General features: G+C 50.8%; 1 protein-coding gene across 2 annotated transcripts in view; it reads right to left on the minus strand.

Annotated features, from left to right (window-relative positions):
* Window positions 1-843: 843 nt before the first annotated feature.
* ARSD (arylsulfatase D) overlaps window positions 844-19952 on the minus strand; it is a 19715-nt gene continuing 606 nt past the window's right edge. Inside the window, exons 2-10 of one of the 2 annotated variants that reach the window (XM_029930207.1) lie at window positions 18827-18976; window positions 14829-14950; window positions 12762-12884; window positions 9811-10234; window positions 9241-9377; window positions 7794-7928; window positions 4781-4943; window positions 3069-3190; window positions 844-1692 (exon numbers count right to left, since the gene is read on the minus strand). In XM_029930207.1, coding sequence (XP_029786067.1) covers window positions 1313-1692; window positions 3069-3190; window positions 4781-4943; window positions 7794-7928; window positions 9241-9377; window positions 9811-10234; window positions 12762-12884; window positions 14829-14950; window positions 18827-18882 — 1662 coding nt within the window. In that variant the 5' untranslated portion in view covers window positions 18883-18976 and the 3' untranslated portion in view covers window positions 844-1312. Of the gene's footprint in view, window positions 1693-1777; window positions 2068-3068; window positions 3191-4780; window positions 4944-7793; window positions 7929-9240; window positions 9378-9810; window positions 10235-12761; window positions 12885-14828; window positions 14951-18826; window positions 18977-19952 lie in introns of those variants that run through there. The other variant, XM_029930208.1, reaches the window with a different exon arrangement.

Below are 19952 nucleotides of genomic sequence, written 5' to 3' on the forward strand. Positions count from 1 at the left end.
GAGATCATGACCTGAGCCGAAATCCACAGTCGGAGGCCCAACCGCCTGAGCCACACAAGCGAACCTCACAGTGGTTTCCGTGGATGGCCGGGGGGCTGGGGGTTAGGATTTCTGCAGAACCCCCTTCACAGGCCCTGACTCTCCTGGAAGGAATGCCCTTGCTCCTGCCGCCTGGAGTGTCTGTGTGCAGCCTGGAGCTGCCGCAGCCCCGTTGAGGCCGTGAGGCGGAGGCCAGCCGGGGGGAGCCTGGTGTTGGCCTGAGCCTGCTAGCTCTGGGTTTCCCCCCTCCTGACACGTGTCCTCAGGGTCTGCCACTAGGGGCCCCCAAAATACTTCCTGAGAAGAGGACACAGCATACTTTTGCCTCCCCTGCTGTAGGGCGGTCCCCGGAAGCAATGCCATCCCAAATACGCTTTAAGGTGAATGGGGACAGAAAGCGGAGATCCGTGCTTTGCTATCCCCCGAGCTTTGGGACATGATTAGGACCGGGGGAGGGGGGATTACTGGGTGTCCACTGGGATTGTCTTCTATTGGAGATCAGAGAGTGGAGACCCCCCCTCCCTGCAACATCCTGCAGAAAGGGAATCGCAGCCTTTGCTTTTCTCCATGCTAATTCTCTGGGGCCCCTCGGCCAAGTCGTGGCATTTGAAGGAGATTTAAAACACTTATCTCCCAGGGGCGCCTGGGTGGCTCAGTCGGTTAAGCATGTGACTTCAGCGGAGGTCATGATCTTGCGGTCCGTGGGTTTGAGCCCCGCCTCAGGCTCTGTGCCGGGATCTTATTTCCGATTCAATGTCTCCCTCTCGGTCTCTGTCTTTCTCTCAAAAATAAACAAACATTAAATAAATTTAAAACATTTATCGCCCAGCTTTATTGGGGGAGAAGGGACAAAATTATAGGTATTTAGGGTGCATGAGATGATGATTGGATGGACGTGTCTGTCATGAAAGTGATCGCCTTCTGTGTGCAGTTGGCGTCTACTGTTTGCAGAGTTCAAGTACACAACAGTGTTCCGCGCTGTCTTCTACGTGCAGACCCTTGTAAGTGCACGCTCGTGCCCTCTGACCACCCCTGTCCCCGGGTCCCCCAGACCACGGCAGCCACTACGGATCCTCGGCTTCTAGAACTTTCCATTTCCTCTGAGTGAATCCCGGGAGTGGGATTTCTATACTGGAAGCTATTTATGTTGTTAACTCTTGGAGGAGCCGCCTTCCTGTTCTGCACAGCGGCCGTGCAGTCTGCATTCCCAGCAACAGGGCATGAGCGATCCTTTCTCCCCGCTCGCTGGCCAACCTGCCCTTGAGGACAGGTGTCACGGCCGTGTGAGGTCAGCCCTCGCGGGGTCCCCGGCCTCCGTGCACGCGCAGAAGGGGAAGGTCCCGCAGCAGGGCTGCAACCACGGCCTCCAGACGATGTGGCTCAGGGAGAACTGGGGGGGCACCGGGGTCAGGGTCCTCCTGTGCCGGTCCACGGCCCCGCCCACCCGGGCCAGCACCTCGCTGTACTGCGGCTCCGAGTCGGGGGACAGGGGCCGCGCCTCCGAAGGGTCCCTGGCGAGGTCGAACAGCAAAGGCGGGCTGTGCCGGGTCACGCCGTCCCCGGAGCAGGGGCACAAGCCTTGGCCGTAGCAGGCGCCCGCCCCCTCGGGGTGGAAACGCGGCGTCATGAAGTGGACCTTCCAGAGTCTTCCGCCTGAAGGCAAATGGGGAGGTGGTGAGGGCGGAGAAATCCTGGACACCCCACTCCAGGGGAAAGAGAGGAGAGAAGAAACACCAAGCAGCTCGTCAAATCATTGTTTGGGGGTGAGGCCAAGGCACTCACCCCAGAGTGCACAGTGAGGGTCCTGGGAGAACAATTACAGGACAGGGTCAAGGGTAAGGAGGAACGACCCGCGGCGTGTCTGGTGAATTTTCTGTGTCATCGTGGCCAGGCTGTGGCGCCCAGACACGTGGTCAAACACTTGCCTACACGTCAACTCCCCTTCTCGTGGTGGGTGGGCCTCACCCAATCAGTTGAAGGACATAGCAGCAAGCAGACACAGGGCCCCTAAAGAGGAAGGAATTCTGCCTCGAGAGAAAAACATGGAGATTCTGCCTGGGTTTGGGCTCAAGATGGCAGCACCCACGCCAGGCTGCTCGTTGGTCATGAAAATTTCAGACCTGCCAGTCCCCATGGCCACAGGAGACAATTCTTTAAAATCTCTCTGTTTCTCTCCATCCACCCATCTACACCTGTCTTCATCTGTCTCTGTCACCATCCATCTACTATTTACCTATCATCCATCTATCCCATTAACAATCAATATATCCTGTCATCTATCCATCATCCCTCTGTCATGTAACCACACATTTATCAGCTATCATTTATCTACAAATCCATCCATCCAGTACCCACCCACCCATCCATCCATGTACTGTATATCCATCCACCCATCGATCTGTGCATCTACATTTGGCTTCATCTTCTGTCTCTATCACATCCATCTAGTATCTACCTATCATCCATGTATCCCATTAGCTATTCATCAATCTATCCTATCATCCATCATCTATCTGTCATCTATCAACTGTGTACCTTTCCATCCATCTGTCCATCCACCCATCCATCCATCCATCTTCTCTATATCCATAGACTCGTCCATCCATCCATCCGTCTACTCTCTACCACCCATCCATCCATCCATATACCTGTCCATCTGTCCATCCATCCATCCACTCTATATCCATCCATTCACTCATCCACCCATCCATCCATGCAACTACTCATCCATCCATCCATCTTTATCTGTCTTTACCTTCTATCTCTATCCATCCACTATCTGCCTATCATCCATCTCAGTAACTATTAATCAATGTATCCTATCCTCTATCCATCATCTGTATCTACCCATCATGCCTGTCACCTGTCTACCCTTCCCTCCGTCTGTCCAACCGCCCATCTACCCTCCATCCATCCATGCACCCATCCACCCATCTGTCCATCCATCCTACACACGCTTGGTTCTGTTTCTCAGGAGAACCCTGACTCAGGCAAGGCCCCCCCGCCACCAACGACGGGCATGTACTCACTGTCCTTCTCGTGCCAGCGCGCTGCGTGCAGGTGCTGCCCACAGTAATGAAACAGGAACTCATGTGCTGAGTGCTCAACAGTCCCTTGCAACAAGGGCACCAGGCTGCGGCCATCGATCACCCTGATTCGGTCAGAGACACAGGAAGGAATCAGATCTAGGTTGCTGGTGCTGCGTTGCACCTGGAACAGAAAGCTCCACGCTTGCAGGGGTCCCCGCTGAGGCCAAGAGGAGCAGAGATGAGCTCTCTCCCCAATATCATGCCGACTGGAAGTGACTGACCAAGATGCATGCCGTTTTAGACACAAAGCCACTCAGCTGTGGAGTCGTTTGTTATGCAGAACTACAGAGAGGCGTGCACTCAGACACACACACCACCCACCGCGAATGTTAACACAAAGTCATCTTAAATTCTGGCTGCACTGCCCAAGCCCCTGCTTTGAGTGTTAACGCTGCAAAATCATCACATAATTCATGGTTTAAAATCGTAACAGATTCCAAGACATGTTGTCACATGTCTATAGGAGCTGGACAAGGGAAGCCAGTAATGGCCACGTGTCCTGCAGACTCTTCCTTACAAACAACTTACATTTTTAAAAAGTCCTTAATCTGAACTGAATGTAGAAATGTCATTATTTTTCCTTTTATTTTAACTGTATCCTGGTTGTGATGGTGATTTGGTGAAACACCCCTAAGGGTTACTGTGAAAGCGTTTATTTTTAGATACGGTTAACATCCACAGTCAGTGGACTCTGCGCAAAGCAGAGCACCCTTGAGCATGAGGGTGGGCCTCGCCCAATCAGTTGAAAGCTGACAAGAACAAAGACTGAGGATTCCCAGAGAAGATGGAATTCTGCCTCAAGACTCTGACACGGAAATTCTGACTGCGTTTCCAGCCTGCTGGCCTGACATGAGGATTTCAGTTTAACAGACTCCACAATTGCATGAGCCAAGTCGTTAAAATCAAGGTCTTATTTTATAAACATACAAACACATACCTGCACATATACTATTGCCTTTGTCTTTTTTTATTCAGAAGTTTTTATTAGTCATCTTCATTGGAGTAAAACCAAATGATTAGGAAAATATTTACTTCTTGGGGCGCCTGGGGGGCTCAGTTGGCTAAGTGTCTGACTTTAGCTCGGGTCATGCTCTCACGGTCTGTGGGTTCGAGCCCCGCGTCTGTGCTGACAGCTCAGAGCCTGGAGCTGCTTCATATTCTGTGTTTCCCTCTCTCTCAGCCCCTCCCCACTCACGCTCTGTCTATCTCACTCTCAAAAAGGAATAAATGTTAACATTTAAAAAAAATATTTACTTCTTTGTTTTTACCAGGTGTGAGCATGCACCTTTGGTAACATGCAGACATCGAGGTGACAAATCATTTTGAAAGCATGCCGTCACAGTCTCAGCCACATTTGGGCAAGCCTGCGTTTTCAGGAAATCATAGGGGATGTTTTTTAACGGACCGACTTCTCCTACTTTAATCTACTGATGGTTATGCTGAGTAATCACATTTTACCCAAAGACCAAAACCAGTCAATGGACCAAATCGTGTATTTAATCATGTTTTACGGAGTTGTTTTATGTTGTTAGGCCTTCTCCTACCACCTTTTAAATGTTCTCACGTTGTGATCAGTTTTCTCTTGTGTGGGGGAAACAGTAAACGGACAGCAGTCAGGAATTGGGGAGCAGAAGGTCACATGGTACACGTACCTGTCCCGGGGCACCTCGCCGCCCCCCAGCTGGACCACGGTGGGGAAGACATCCATCAGGCTGGTGGGCTCGTGGATCACGCGGCCGGCCGGCAGCACCCCAGGCCACCGGAAGATCCCCGGGACGCGGATGCCGCCTTCCCAGCCCCCCATGCCTTTGCCGCCTGTAAGGAAGGGCCGTTAGGGCTGTCCAGCCAGTGGGGTCATCCACACGCACACCAGGGCACACCTGCTTCTCTGGGCACGCACGCCCGTAAACGCACACCGTGGCAGCCTGCGTGTCCCAGAAATGGTTGTGGGAATAATTCCAGAACCTCATCACCTCCCCACGGGCACGTGGAGGGTGCATGGCCTCCCCTTGCGATTCAGGGGGCGCTCGCGAGCGCCGGATCAAAGGGTCGTGCAGTGCGCGGCTTCAGAGATGTGACGGTTCTGGAATTTCACTCCGTGCACGGCTCGTGACCCCCATCTGTCTCCATCCTTTTTCTTTCTGGAAGGACCGGGAATTGGGTCTGGGACCACGGCCCCTCCCCCACCTCTCCTCCTCTCGCACCTGCTCACCATCCGGTCCACCTGCTCCTTTACCCCTTTCCTGGTTCGTCCCCATTTCCGGGCTGCCTGGCAGTGTTTGACCCAGGCTGGCTCTTGGGGGAAACGCATGTAATCCTGAGCACGGAGCCACATGCTTGCATTGCCTAGAAACTCTGGATACGAGACTTAAAGCATATTCTCCTGTGTTACAGAAGGAGAGTCTAAATCAGGGAAGATGCGTTCAGAATCGCGCTAAATAAAGTGCTTTGCGACAGTTCAAATTAGAATGCGCTTCGTTCATTTTCTGTCGCTGTGTTAGGAGTTACTGAAAATCAGCAGCTTCCCTCCTCTGTCTCTGGTCTCTGCTCTGAACGGTGGGAGTGGATTGGTGGGTATTCTTTCTCTTCCGGGTCCCACAGTCGGAATCCAAGGTTTCAGCTGTTTGTAGAACATACTACTGGAAACAGTAAGAATCCACCACAAATGGACCTGTTACATCTTGGGCATGAACATGGAGGAACCGTGGGAAAATCCACTACCAAGGGACAGGATCACTGATGGCCAACTCTCATTTTCCCTGGAGTGATGTTCTACACAGTCGCCAGAAACACCCAGTGAGCCGACACTGAACCCCAGCTCCCGGCTCGGTTCCCGGGAGACTCTGGTCTCTATGTGTTCATCAGCCAGAGGGTATATTTCTGTGTACTTTGTTGGGTTCTGTGCTGACAGCTCGGAGCCTGGAGCTGCTCTGGATTCTGTGTCTCTGTCTCTCTCTCTCTCTGCCCTTCCCCTGTTCACGCACTGTCTCTCTCTCTCTCTAAAATAAATAAACATTGGGGCACCTGAGTGTCTCGGTTGAGCGTCTGACTTTGGCTTAGGTCATGATCTCACAGTCCGACTCATCCATCCATCCATCTATCTACTCTATATCACCCACCCATCCATCCATATACCTGTCCATCTGTCCATCCATCCATCTACTGTATGTCCATCCATTCACCCACCCATCCATCCATCCATTTATCCATCTCTCCATCTTTGTCTTTACCTTCTATCTCTATTATCCATCCACTATCTGCCCATCAGCTATGTCATTAACTATTAATCAATGTATCCTATCATCTATCCGTGATCTGTCCAGGGAGACTCTGGTCTCTATGTTTTCATCAGTCAATTGTCATATTTCTGTGTGTTTTGTTCAAAGACACCTTACTGAGTAGATCCTGTGATTCATTGACATTGAACTCACAGCGAACAGTGTTAGAATGCATGTCTGCATGAAACCGATCAAACTCACTGATTTTGTCCTGGACACAGGACAGCCTTCGGGATTGTGGTCATGAGCCACATGACGCAGCAAAGTCACCAACAAAAAGCAAACAAAACCACAAAAACCACGAAAGAGACCCGTCTTCATAGTCAGAGAGACGCAATATAGGCACAGGGTCGCCTCGTCCAACCTCAGCTGGGAATGTGCATGTCAGGTGACTGATATTTTTATTTCAAGACTGCAAAGGCATCATAAGTATGGATTTGGGGGCCACAGATAAATTTTAGTGAGCAGGAGAATTCATAAATATGGAATTCATGAATCATGTGGAGTGGCTGTGTCAGACTTTAAAGAATGGCAGGATGAAAGTTATGAGGTGCTCAGTATCGCATAACATAGTGAAATACAAGGACCCATATAATTAGGGTGACAGTTATGGTGCTATCTTTTATTTTGGATGGCATTGATTTTGTCTTAATCATTTATTTGTGCATCTCTCTCTTCTACTAAAATGCAAACTCTTTATGGGAAGGTCAGGAGTCTTTTTGTTCTCCCTATGGGCACCTGGTAGAATTTGGTGAATACAAGATACTTAAGAAATCCCCCTGTGAAGGCACACGTTCTTGGGGGACCTGGGGGGCTCCGTGGGTTGAGCATCTGAGTCTTGATTTTGGCTCAGGTCATGTCCCAGGATTGTGGGATTTAGCTCTGTGTTGGGCTCTGTGCCGAGAGTGGAGCCTGCTTAGGATTCTCTCTCCCTGTGTCCCTCCCCTGCTCACACTCTTTCTCTCTCACTCTCTCTAAAATAAAAATAAATAAGAGAGAGAGATAAAGAGAGAAAGAAAGGACGAAAGAAAAAGAAAGGAAGGAAGGAAGGAAGAAAGAAAGAGAAAGAAAGAGGGGCGCTGGGCTCAGTCAGTCGAGTGTCCAACTTGGGCTCAGGTCGTGATCTCACGGTTCGTTGGTTCGAGCCCTGCATTCGGATTCTGTGCTGACCGCTCAGAGCCTGGAGCTGCTTCAGATTCTGTGTCTCCCTCTCTCTCTGACCCTCCCCAGCTCACGGTGACTCTCTCTCTCTCTCTCTCAAAAATCAATAAAAATTAAAAACATTAAGAAAGCAAGCAAGCAAACACTCCCTCTTTCCCCTTCTGCCTGACCTCCCGTCTCCATGGCTAGGAGTCATCTCGTGGACAGTGTATCTGCCTTTTCTCACCTTTGAATATTCCATTCCATCCCCCCAGCTGGCTGTGTTCGTCTCTTGCCTCCAAATGTCCTCCGTGATCAGAGGTGAAATACGTGAATGTCGTGTTTTTCAAACCGTTTTCTTCAATGGCCTGAAGGATTTCACCTTAAGGAAAAACAGAACATCTCAGGAGACAGCCAGTAATCCAGCATCAGTGAATTCAGCGCAAAGTTCCCCTTTCTTGCTAGGAAGTCTCCACAGTGGATACTGCAGTCACCGGAGACCGCCATTATGTATGTTACCACCAACTGTCATCACCTATGTGATTTCTCTGATGCCACAGGATCCAGAATCTTGCTTACAAAGGTATCAGCAAAGCAGAAAACCTAATAAACGCCCAACGCCATACACCGTTCTGAACATGCATGGTAGGCATGCACATGTGTCTATGATGAGTACGTTGGGGGGGGGGTGGCAACCTGGCGAGAAACGGTTTGGTGGGAGACCCCTGTTGGGACAGGGGGAGCCAGCCCTGTGAGCATCTATCTGAGGGTGTTGGCACAGGGGGCTCAAGGCTCAGGAGGGCAGACCCATGTATAAACCAAACACAGGAACCCAAATGCACATCGAAAGCATGCTTTAGCCATGGAGACCCAACGCACATTGAAAGCACTGAAAGTAGAAATGTTAATGCAGTTGGAAATGCAGGTTTTTAAAACAGTATGTAATCCACCCTTCCATTTTGGGGTTGGCTGCCTCTTGGCATGGTCTATCCCATCCCTAGGATTCTCCCAGGAGATCCCGCAGACCTGCAAGGATTTAGATGTCTACATCTCTCTAAGAATCTCTATACACTTGACACGAACTGTGAAACGCCGTGTAGCAGCCACCCTCCAAGGTGAAAACAAATACAATGTATGATCCCGTTGGCTCGGTCCAGGCTTTGCCGCGGCCACAGGAGAAAAGATGTTATCGATCTGTTGTCCTGAACAATAGGTTCTTGCTTTCCTTTCGGTAATGTCTCATGATGCTTTAAATAACGCACTTCATAGAAAGATGATTTTGTGCAGAAGGAGCCTGAGGACTCAGCCGGGCTGAAGGAGCATGTGAATGATAAGGGAATTTTCTCTCTATTCTTTGCCATTTTTGTGATTCTTAAAAAAAGTTCTTTTCAACATTTATTTATTTTCGGGAGATGGAGAGAGAGCACAAGCAGGGGAGGGTCAGAGAGAGAGGGAGACACAGAATCAGAAGCAGGCTCCAGGCTCTGAGCTGTCAGCACAGAGCCTGACACGGGGCTCAAACCACCAACCACGAGATCATGAGCTGAGCCGAAGCCGGACACTCAACCGACTGAGCCCCACAGACACCCCGTGATTCTTTACTGCTACCCGGTTAACAGTGAGGTGGCCCTTACGGTACGGAACTTGAGCAGGGGCTCCGAGAGTGAAGCAGGCTCACTTGCACCTTGACGTACCTACCAGCCAGTCCATCTCCTCGACATTGTCGCCATATAAGCCGTGCCAGCTCTTCCCGAGAAACGGCTTGGTGGTGACCAGGGGGACGTGCACATGGAGCAAGGACACGAACAGGAGGAACGGCCTGTGCTTATTTCTGAAAGGAGAAAAACACTCTTCAGATATGGCACCTGTTTCGACATATTTGGTCCACCTGAGCCCCTGGGAACCACCTCCCCATGGAGGCGGCTTGAGGAAACCCCAAAGATGATAAAGAGACTCGGGTGCTCTGAGAAGTCACCTCCTCTTTAAAATGTGATGTTTTTGGAGCAACTCGGGGGCTGTGTCGGGGAAGCGTCCGGCTCTCCACCTCGATTTCAGCTCAGGTCATGATCTCACGGTTCGTGGGTTCGAGCCCCACGTCGGGCTCTGTGCTGACAGCTCCGAGCCTGGAGCCTGCCTCATTTCTGTGTCTCCCTCTCTCTCTGACCCTCCCCTGCTCACGCTCTGTCTCTCTCTGTCTCAAAAATAAATTTAAAAAAGTTTTTAAAAAATAAACAAAATAAAATCGAAGGAGATGGTTTTGTTACCTTCCAATATAGGAAACTGCCTCTTGGAGCATGAGATGCGCCGTCCTTTCCAAAACCATGGGCTGCTCCGTGACTTCATGGTTTCTCATCAGGAGACAGTTCCAACGACGCACGAACCCGAAGCTGGCGTACCAGGAGACAAAGAAGAGGAAGACGAGGCCAGCGACCCCCAGAACTGCTTTCCGGGACACGGAGACGAACCCGCAAATCCTGCTGAGAGCCGCGGTCAGAGCCCCCAGGGCCCCCAGCTGGGTGTAAAGCCACAGCCTGGCTCTCGTGCCGGCGTCGACCTCCGGGGGCCTGCCGGGGTCACAGTCGTTGACGAGTGTGAAAGGCATGCCGTAGAAGTAGGCAAACCCGTGGTTCAGCGGGTGGTGGCAGTGGTCGGCGCGGGATTCGCAGCTTACGCCCTGGTGCCATTTCCCTGAAGGGGAAAGCAGGACGTGAGCTAAGACGTGCTCTGTCTGACATGGATCCCCTTCCCAGAAATTGGGATGTTCCGATGAAAAAGATGACGTGCGACCGGCAAAACTTGAAAAAGAGAAGGAACATCATCGGGCTGCCCGGGGGGCTCAGTTGGTTAAGTGTCCAACTTCATGATCCCACCGGTTCATGGGTTCGAGTCCAGCATCGGGCTCTGTGCTGAGCGCTCAGAGCCTGGAGCTGCTTCAGATTCTGTGCCTTCCTCTCTCTCTGCCCCTCCCCTGCTCGTGCTCTGTCTCCCTCAAAAATAAGGAAACAAAAAAAAATTTTTTTTTTCAAAGAAACATTAGAAATTTTAAAAAGGAAGGGATGCAATGAATTTGTTGGATGTTGGTGTATTTTTAAATGGGAGCGTTACACTTTGCAAATATGACTAAATGTTGCAAATATCCATGACGGTTATCAAGAGATTAAAGGTTTAAAATTTTCTGGACTGTTAGGAATAACCTTGCCACCCTAGACTATCCTGCTATTAAATAACTCACAGAATATAGCTTACCAATATTTCTTACTTGAACGACAGCCACTTGGTAACAAGAGTTGGTTCCTCCATCACCTTATGACCGAGAAGAAGTAACTGTCTCAGTCCACTCACTAGGAGGCAAGAAATGCTTATAACAGACTTTTCCCCAGAGGCAATGACTTTGACAACAGTACCATTGAGATGGAACAGGACAAAGCCTGTATATCAAATACCAGCAAGATATGCAAGAATGGGTCCTCGGTGGCCATTAAAAAAAATTTTTTTTAACAGTTACTCATTTTTGAGAGACAGAAACAGAGCATGAGTGGGGGAGGGGCAGAGAGAGAGGGAGACACAAAATCCAAAGGCAGGCTCCGGGCTCTGAGCTCTCAGCACAGAGCAAGATGTGGGCTCGAACCTACAAACTGTGAGACCTGAGCTGAAGTCGGAGAGGGAGACACAGACTCTGAAGCAGCTCCAGGCTCTGAGCTGTCAGCACAGAGCCTGACGCGGGGCTCGAACCCACGAAATGTGAAATCATGACCTGAGCCGAAGTCAGACGCTTAACCCACTGAACCATTGAGGCGCCCGCCTATGGGCACCTTCTATTTCATGTACTCCAGACCCTCAACCACCTTAAATTTAGCTGCAAACTAGGATAGAAGAGGCTCCACTGTCCTATTTACCATAATTTCCACCGGCTCCCTGTCTTGCTCCTCCCTCCCACGACTCACAGAGCATATTCAGAAGCTGTAGGAGTTGGTTTTAACTCCAAGCTCGGATCATCCTTTCCCCCGTTGCTGACATTTAAGGAAGAAAAAACATTTGAACAGGGTGAGGATGGTGGAGACAAACAGTGTGGAGGAAGGTGCTCAGTCTCTAGCATTCGGAGCGTGAACACATATTATTATTATATATGTTGAGCATATAGATTACATAGAGAATAATAGATCTCTAAATATAGATGGTGCATGTGCACCAGAATAATAAAGATTCACAGAAGGAACCAGTACCCAAGTCTGCAATTCTAGTCAACACAAAATAAACCTACGTATCCAGTTAAGGGATCAAGGACATTGACCCTAAGGTGGTGAGTTCCTGATGGAAAGTTCTACTCAATTCCGGTAGCTAAGAAACTTTGCTCCACTTAGGATTGAAAAGAGAAATAAAGGTGAGAGTGTGGATGTGCGACAAGTTCTTGGAAATGTCCCCAAAGGTGGGGTCCGCTATGCTCTGAATGCCTGTGTCTCCCCCGGATTCCTACGTTGAGACCAGATCCTAAGGTTGATTGTATTGGAAGTCGGATCTGTGGGAGCAGATCAGGTCTTGAGGGAATCAGATCCCCCAATGAAGGGGGCTCTCCCTCCCCCCTTCTTGCATGTGAGGACACGGTGAGAAGACAGTCATCTGCGGACCAGGATGAGGGTCCTCCGTTCGCACGCGATCTGTCAGCCCCTGCATTGTGGATTTCTCAGCCTCTGGGACTCTGAGAAGGAAATCTACATCATCTCCATGTCTGAAGTAGCCCGAAGTTTTAAAAGCCAGAGGGGACAGGGATCACCCCCCGTTCAGCCCATCGCAGCCCCCGTCTGACCTGAACACAGAGTCTGTGCAACAGCTAGTGAGGAACGGAAGAGGAGCCCCCTGCACACAGACTGGACGCAGCTCTCCCGGGACCCAGGGGCTGCGGAAGATGCCTCGTCATGTCTGTTTCCTGGGAGGCGGGACAGCGCTTCTGAATGCACGGGCTGAGGGACCGGGGTTAGCGGTCAACGGCATGCGGTCCAGCCCTAACAGAGCCTGGGAATGGAGGAAAGAGGGCCACTTCCCAAGACAGTGAATGAAAATTTGCCTGTCAATAATACAAGTTCCAACAGTGTGACAAACCCAAGAGAGATCACATGCGTCCAGCACCCAATTTGGGTTCTGACACAGGACATTTTTTTTTCGCCTGGTAGGGAAACAGGTTCTCTTGACCTCCCTCCTCACCGAACGACAGGGGTACCTATGAGGCCGGTTGCATAGCCTTGCTGCTGCAGGATCCTCGCAAACGTGGTTTCGTTCTCGGGGAGTCCGCCCGAGCCCCCGTTCCACTGGAGGGCGCGGTACCCGTCGCGGGCTTCCATGCCTGCGGGGCAGAGCAGACGGCTCACAGTCACGTGACTCCAGCAGGGCTGGTCACCTGGGGAGGAACCTGGCCCACATGGGTGGACTCGCCACCGCGCCTGGGCGTGGTGGGTTGTCACCGTTGTGTGTGTGTGGGGGGGGGTTTGATACTGGCATCTGGTGGGGGAAGAACACCCCAGAGTTCCCAGGACGCCCCACCGCAGGAAATCACCCTGCCCCAAAGTCAGCGGTGCTGAGGCTGAGGAACCTTGCCTTACCGGGAGATTCTGACTATCTATCCATCCATCTGGCATCTATCTGTCTATCTATCCATCATCTATCTACCTATCCTTCCATCTGTCCATCTGTTTCTATCATCTATCAATCCATCCATCTACTCTCCATCCATCCGTGTTTCTATTTTCTATCATCTATCTACGTATCTATCAATCTATTAATCTGCCATCTATTAGCCCATCTATTATCTATCATCTATCTGATATCTATTGATCTATTACCTATCTATCTACCTGTCATCTATCTGCCCAACCTGCTATCCATTCATCTGTCTGTTTCTATCATCTATCAATTCATCCATCTACTCATCCATCCATCTGCTCATGTGTTTCTATCATTGATCTACCTATCTATCCACCTATGAATCTATTAATCTGTCATCTATCAATACATCTATTCTCTATCATCTATCTATCTATCTATCTATCTATCTATCTATCTATCATCTATCCTTGATCTATGTTTCCCAACCAGAGATAACTCTGCCCCCCAGGGAATACTTGGCAATGTCTGGAGGCATTTTCGGTTGTCACAATTTGGTGGGGTGAGTGGCTGTTACTAGTATCTAGCACATGGAGACCTGACCCTTATCCCCACAGAATGTGACTATGTTTGAAGACAAGGTCTTAAGGAGGTGAATTAAGGTCATTGGGGTGGACCCTGATCCCATAGGACTGGTGTCCTTATAAGAAACTATGGGAACACACACATGCACAGAGGGGAGACCATGGGAGGACACAGGGACAACCTGGCGTCTACACGCCCAGGACACAGCTCTCAGGAGGAAGCAGCCTCAGCCCCGCCTGGATCTTGGACTCCCAGCCTCCAGGACTGGTGAGAAAAGCCATCTCCGTTGTTTAGGCTCCTGCACCTGCGGTGCTCCGTGTGGCGGCTGCAACAGCCTAACACACTATTCCAGTACGTGAAGGCGGCAGGCTATTAACCCACTCTTCTGCGATGAGCTGTCTCCATGTTTGCATCTTACAAACAGTGTTGCTGGGAACATCTCCATGTCATCTTTTGTAGGACGTGTGGACATGTTGGGCACATGCTTAGGAACTGCTGGGTCACAGGGTGTGCATGCATTTAACGGAAGCAGGTGCTGAGAATCAAATCAGGGCTCCTTCCTACATCCTTGAAGTTATCACACCAACCTCTTCCTTGTCCTTTTCTGACGCTGACCCTCCTGCTTCCCCTTATAAGGACCTGTGTCATGACACTAGGCCACCTGGATACGATAACTTTCCCAGCTCAACATCCTCAACGTAATCCCATCTCCAAAGTCGCCTTTGCTGGTAAGGGAACATTCATTGATTCTGGGAATTAAGATGTAGGATCCTTAGGGAGGATCATTCAGCCCCTACACACTCAGCCAGAGCCTGTCTGAAATCACGACTGCACGACAAGATTGACTAAAATATTTAGACAACTAAACACAGTGTCAAACATAATCAACTACCCTCGGAGAGCTTCCGCCTCTGAATTCCCAACGAACCTACTCATTGATGACTACATCAAACACAGTAATCTGTATATAATTACAAGATGATGCCTCTGTAGATTATATTCGCACCATTTTCCTTGAGTCTACGCATCGCTAATAATACTGAAGATGATAATTGAGTGGCCGTAGAGAGACCCCTTTCTCGACTGTCCCCAAAGCACCAACCTGATCTGAAGGAGTGCCTGCCCGTGAGGAAGGCAGATCTACTCGGGGTGCAGAGGGGGGCGGCCGCCAGGTGTTGGGTGAGCCTCACGCCTTCCGCTGCAAGCCGGTCGATGTTGGGGGTCCTGAGCAAACCACACACAAACAATCACTGTCAGGAAGGGGACAGGCATTCTGCTTGTGGGAATCCACACACCGAGAGGTACTGGCACAGAATGCGTCACTATTTCTGTAGGGTTTCAGAAGTAGTTGGTTATAGGGTCTTGTAGAAGCAGGTAAAGCCACCCCCAAAACAACCAGCATGAGTGCATGCGTTGAGTTTTGCTTGCTATAAAACATGGAGCCCTCGTCCTGGGGTCCTCAGCTGGATCCCGATGCACTTCATGTAGACCCACCGTCTGAGCCCACCATGGTCTTGGGGGCCAGGGACAAGCTTCCCATGATACTCTTTGCTGCTCCATGAGCTCTCTTCCACAATTGGGAAATGCTTTTCCCCATCAAATGGAGAAGGAGTACCCCTAGTACCCAGCCTAGACCACCAAGGTTTTGTGTGGATGGGTTATAAATAGCAGAGCCCAAGTGGGTTAGAGAGAGAGAGAAGACACAAAGAGCAAGCCCCCTGGCTGGATGGAACAGAATCTGCAAAAACCAATACCTAAAACTTCCTTGCAGGCAAGTGGTCCAAAAGCCAATGGCCTCCAGGTGAAAGGGATCTTGGGAGGGTACTGGAGGCAATGGGTTGGGGGCTTCCTAGTTGAGATTAAGTGTGTTGGTGGAGGGTACTGGGAGTGGAGTGTGGTCCACGACCCTTATCTACTGCGGAGAAGAGCATCTGAGGTTCTCCCAACGCTATAGGAGGAGAAGGCAGACGTGACTGTGGCTCTGTGGAGAGGGATGGGCGGCCCCGGGCTGAGTCATGGCGCTAGTTCACACTATTTCCTTGTACGTAAGGCACAGGCCAAGCCCCGGGACAGTGACTGCTTGCGAGTGGTGGGTTCTGGGTGTCCCAGAGGGTCCTCGTCGATACGTTGTATGCAGAGAGGACACCAGTAACCTGAGCTGGGATGTGTGTGAGTCGGTGGGTGTCCTGCAGCCCGACTGTGCTTTGTCAGCTTCAAGAACTTGAGATGCATCCAGACCACCACTGAGAGCATCCTGCGAACGTTGCACTAAGACCTTTCTTTCTAACTTGAATGGTGCTACATGTTGTGAAGAACACGTTTTTGGTTTCAGTCTTGGTTTTGTTTTGGTCCCTTTGATTGAACATGGCACATGTTAAAATGAATAATCCTAGAAAGAAATGGGCAGAAGACATGAACAGACACTTCTCCAACGAGGACATCCAGATGGCCACAGGCACATGAAACAATGCTCAACATCACTCAGCATCAGGGAAACACAAATCAAAACCACACTGAGATACCACCTCACACCAGTCAGAGTGGCTAAAATGAACAAATCAGGAGACTATAGATGCTGGCAAGGGTGTGGAGAGATGGGCACCCTCCTACACTGTTGGTGGGAATGTAAAGTGGTGCAGCCGCTCTAGAAAACAGTGTGGAGGTTCCTCAAAAAACTATCGACAGAACTTCCCTATGACCCAGCAATAGCACTGCTAGGGATTTACCCAAGGGATACAGAAATGCTGATGCATAGGGGCACATGTACCCCAATGTTCATAGCGGCACTTTCTACAACAGCCAAATCATGGAAAGAGCCTAAGTGTCCATCACCTGATGAATGGATCAAGAAGATGTGGTATATATTCACGATGGAGTACTCCATGGCAATGAGAAAGAATGACATCTGACCATTTGTAGGAAAGTGGATGGACCTCGAGGGTGTCATGCTAAGTGAAATAAGTCAGGCAGAGAAGGACAGATACCATATGTTTGCACTCATAGGTCTAACAGGAGAGACTTAACAGAGGACCATGGGGAGGGGAAAGAGGGAAAGAGGGAGGAAGGGAAACCATGAGAGACTCTTGAACACTGAGAACAAACCGAGGACTGAAGGAGGAGGGGGAAAGCGGATGGGGGGTGATGGTCATGGAGGAGGCACTTGTGGGGGAAGAGCACTGGGTGTTATATGGAAACGAACCGACAATAAACTATATATTAAAAAAAAGAACACGGTTCGTGTTGTCTAAAAATAAATGAGAAATGAAATATATTCATGAAAATCCTCAAAGCCAGTGAAGCATCAGGGTAATGAGCAGGAGGAATGTTTTCAAAAGAGGTTTGTTGCTAATGCGTAAACTTCTGAGCTGGTACAGGAATATAACCGTAGGATTTCAGAGGTAATCACTGTGAGAAGCTGCGTTTTGGGCCACCCTGTGTTAGCTTTCGTCCTGGGGATTTCTCAGTCGGCGGGGTGATCTCCGCGTGGGCAAGGAGACAAGCAACGTTTGGAGGTTGAGCCCCTCACCCTTGGTCATGGAGCTAGAAAGTGCCCGAGGAGGGCTTCCGGGCAAATCCGTGTGACTTAGAAATCCAGCATGTGGTGTTCTGGGGATTGTGCCGGAAGCATCTTAGCTATGGGGGTCACATCGTGGATTAATCCCGATTTTCCAATAGATGATACCCACTCATGCACTTCGTGACCAGAGCAGCCTTTCTCTGGATTGATTTGTTCCTATTTAAAGGCAGGGAGCATCCGTCATCCCCTTCTATGCAAGCTGTTATGGGCACCCCAGGCCGAATCAGACCCCTGCTCCTCTGGGCCAGTGCCAGGACCCTGCCCCGCCTCTGTTTCCAAAGAATGTGCATCATTGTCATTCAAGATAGCTCTGCCTGCTTTTGACTCATCTGTTAATTGCAACCAACTGAAATATAAGTGTCCTTGTTAGATTCTGTGCTGTGCTGGTTATTTTCAATAATCCAATCATAGAAATTAACTTTCTTCTCTCTCTTGTTTTTTTTTTTTTTTTTGGTTAAGCTATGAACGTGATTTGCAAAGGGCTTATAACATTCCACCAATTAAGGAAAATTTTATTAGCTTTGACCTACTTTTTACAGTTGACAGAAAGTTCTCTTCAGTTTGCTATCCAAAAGTCCAACTATGTATCTAATTATCTACAAATCTATGTATCATCTGTCTACACATCTTTCATCCATCTATCCAGCTATCCACCAACTTTCCATCCATCCACCAGTCCGTCCATCCGTCCATCATTCGTCCGTCCATCCTTACGTCCATTCTTACATCCGCCCACCCTCCTACCCATCTGATGAGGAGCAGAGGGCGAACGGACGCCCTGCACACCTCTCCCTGCCTAGTGGGACATGTGGGACATTCCTCAGGCACCCTTGATGCTCAAACGCAAAGGAAAGGAAACCACTGTTAACGGATAGAGATCACAGCCGTGCAAGACATGAGTCTCCGTCTGTCTCAGTAAATGACAAGAAACAGGCAACATTATCAATGGCCGCATCTCCAGAAACCCATAGACTTGTTTCCTGCAGCCCCAACCTCGCCTTCCCCTCCGTCGAGAAGTGGGGAAGAAAGGCAAGAAAGAAACGGTAGATAGGACATTTCCTTACAACCTGCAGCCCATGGACAGGTACTTGAGGTCAGGACAGAGGAACACGTCTCTCCAGGAACCGCCTCCGGTCTCCAAGGGAAGACAGTCTCTGCTTGACAATAGCCAGGCCTCCGGCAGCTCAGGAATCCTCCTTAGCAGATCAAAGTCCCTCTGGGGGCCTCTCTTTGACTTCCCCTAACCGCTCACCCCTCCCCCTCATCACACAGCTCTTTCTGTGGGTCCTGTCCCTGTCCTTTAATAAGATCACCTTTTTGCACCAAAGATGTCTCAAGAATTTCTTGTTGGCCATTAGCTCGTGTTGTTTGGGAAGTTTGGGATCCTGTTTCCGCGTCAAAAAACTTTTCGGTGTTGGGATCTGATTCACTGAGGAATTTCCAGCGCAGGCAGAGCAGAAAGAGTTTGAATGCAAATACAGTCCCCACCAACACACACAAACAAAACAGCAGGACCCGCATACCTCAGGGTATCGTTCCCATAGCAACCAAGATCCCCAATGCCAAGGTCATCTGCCATGATCAGTAGAATATTGGGTTTGAAGGCATTTGCTGCTTGGAACCCGGAAGTTCCCAGAAGCAAACTCAGGCCGAGTAGAACCCACGAAGCGTCCCTGGAGACAGGTGGAAAAGGAAAAAGTAATGCCTAGTTTGCAACGGAAAAGCGGACATTTCAAAGCACCTTGCTGGGGAGGCGCGCGCATTTCCACGAAATTAGGAGTCAACGAAAGGGACTCCATCTGGGTTCTGGGTTCCCTCTGTGGCCGTGGCTCCTTCTAACCCGCACCCCCAGAAAACGCGAACTGGCTAGGGTTTTGTTCTGGAAGTTTGGGTCTGCCCGAGTGAGGGGTCTCCCAGGGCATGGACCCCGGCCCCTGCGGCCCACCCCTGGGTAATGGGGCTACTTCTGCGAGGTTCTTTCCACAGGACTTGCGCTCCGGGCCCAGCCTTTCCGGGTGCAAAGGGGGCCCGAGCGCACCTTGCGTCACCGCAGTGACCCCACAGACGGGACCCAGGTGGTCTAGCAGCCGGGGGAGAGCGGACTTAATTTTAAAAGGCAGAACGTGGGGTCAGAAGCACCCCAGGCGCGACAAGGATGTGATGTGACCCCGCAGTTACAACCCGGCCTTGAAGTGCACGGCGCCGGCCAGGCCGGGGCGCAGCGGTGACGCGGATCCCGGGCCCTGCGCGCCCCAGAGCTGGGAGGCCCGGGGGACCGGGGCGCCCTGATCCCCATTCCTGGCGCCTGGTAGGGGTCTCCTGCAGAGCCCCGAGGCCGTCTGATCCTTCCACTGCGCCCCGGTGCGTCCGCAGTCCGGGAAAGGGGGACGGGGACCGAGGGGGCGCCACCGGGAGTAGGCGGAACAGGGAGGGGCCGGCCCGGTGGGCCTTGGAGGGCGGCGTGGTGGAGGAGGCACGGCTGCGCGCGCTGGGGACCCGGGGGAACTGGCCTGTGTCATGTTGGGGGTGGGGACCCGGGGGTTGGGCCTGTGTCCTGTTGGGGGAGGGGGCTGCCGCCAGCGCGCGGGCGGGGACGGGGCGGGACCGCGTCCGACAGAGGAAGCTGCGCGGTGCGGGGGGCGGGGACTG

The sequence above is a fragment of the Suricata suricatta genome, chromosome X (assembly GCF_006229205.1).
Source record: "Suricata suricatta isolate VVHF042 chromosome X, meerkat_22Aug2017_6uvM2_HiC, whole genome shotgun sequence".
In the NCBI taxonomy this organism is placed as follows: Eukaryota; Metazoa; Chordata; class Mammalia; order Carnivora; family Herpestidae; genus Suricata; species Suricata suricatta.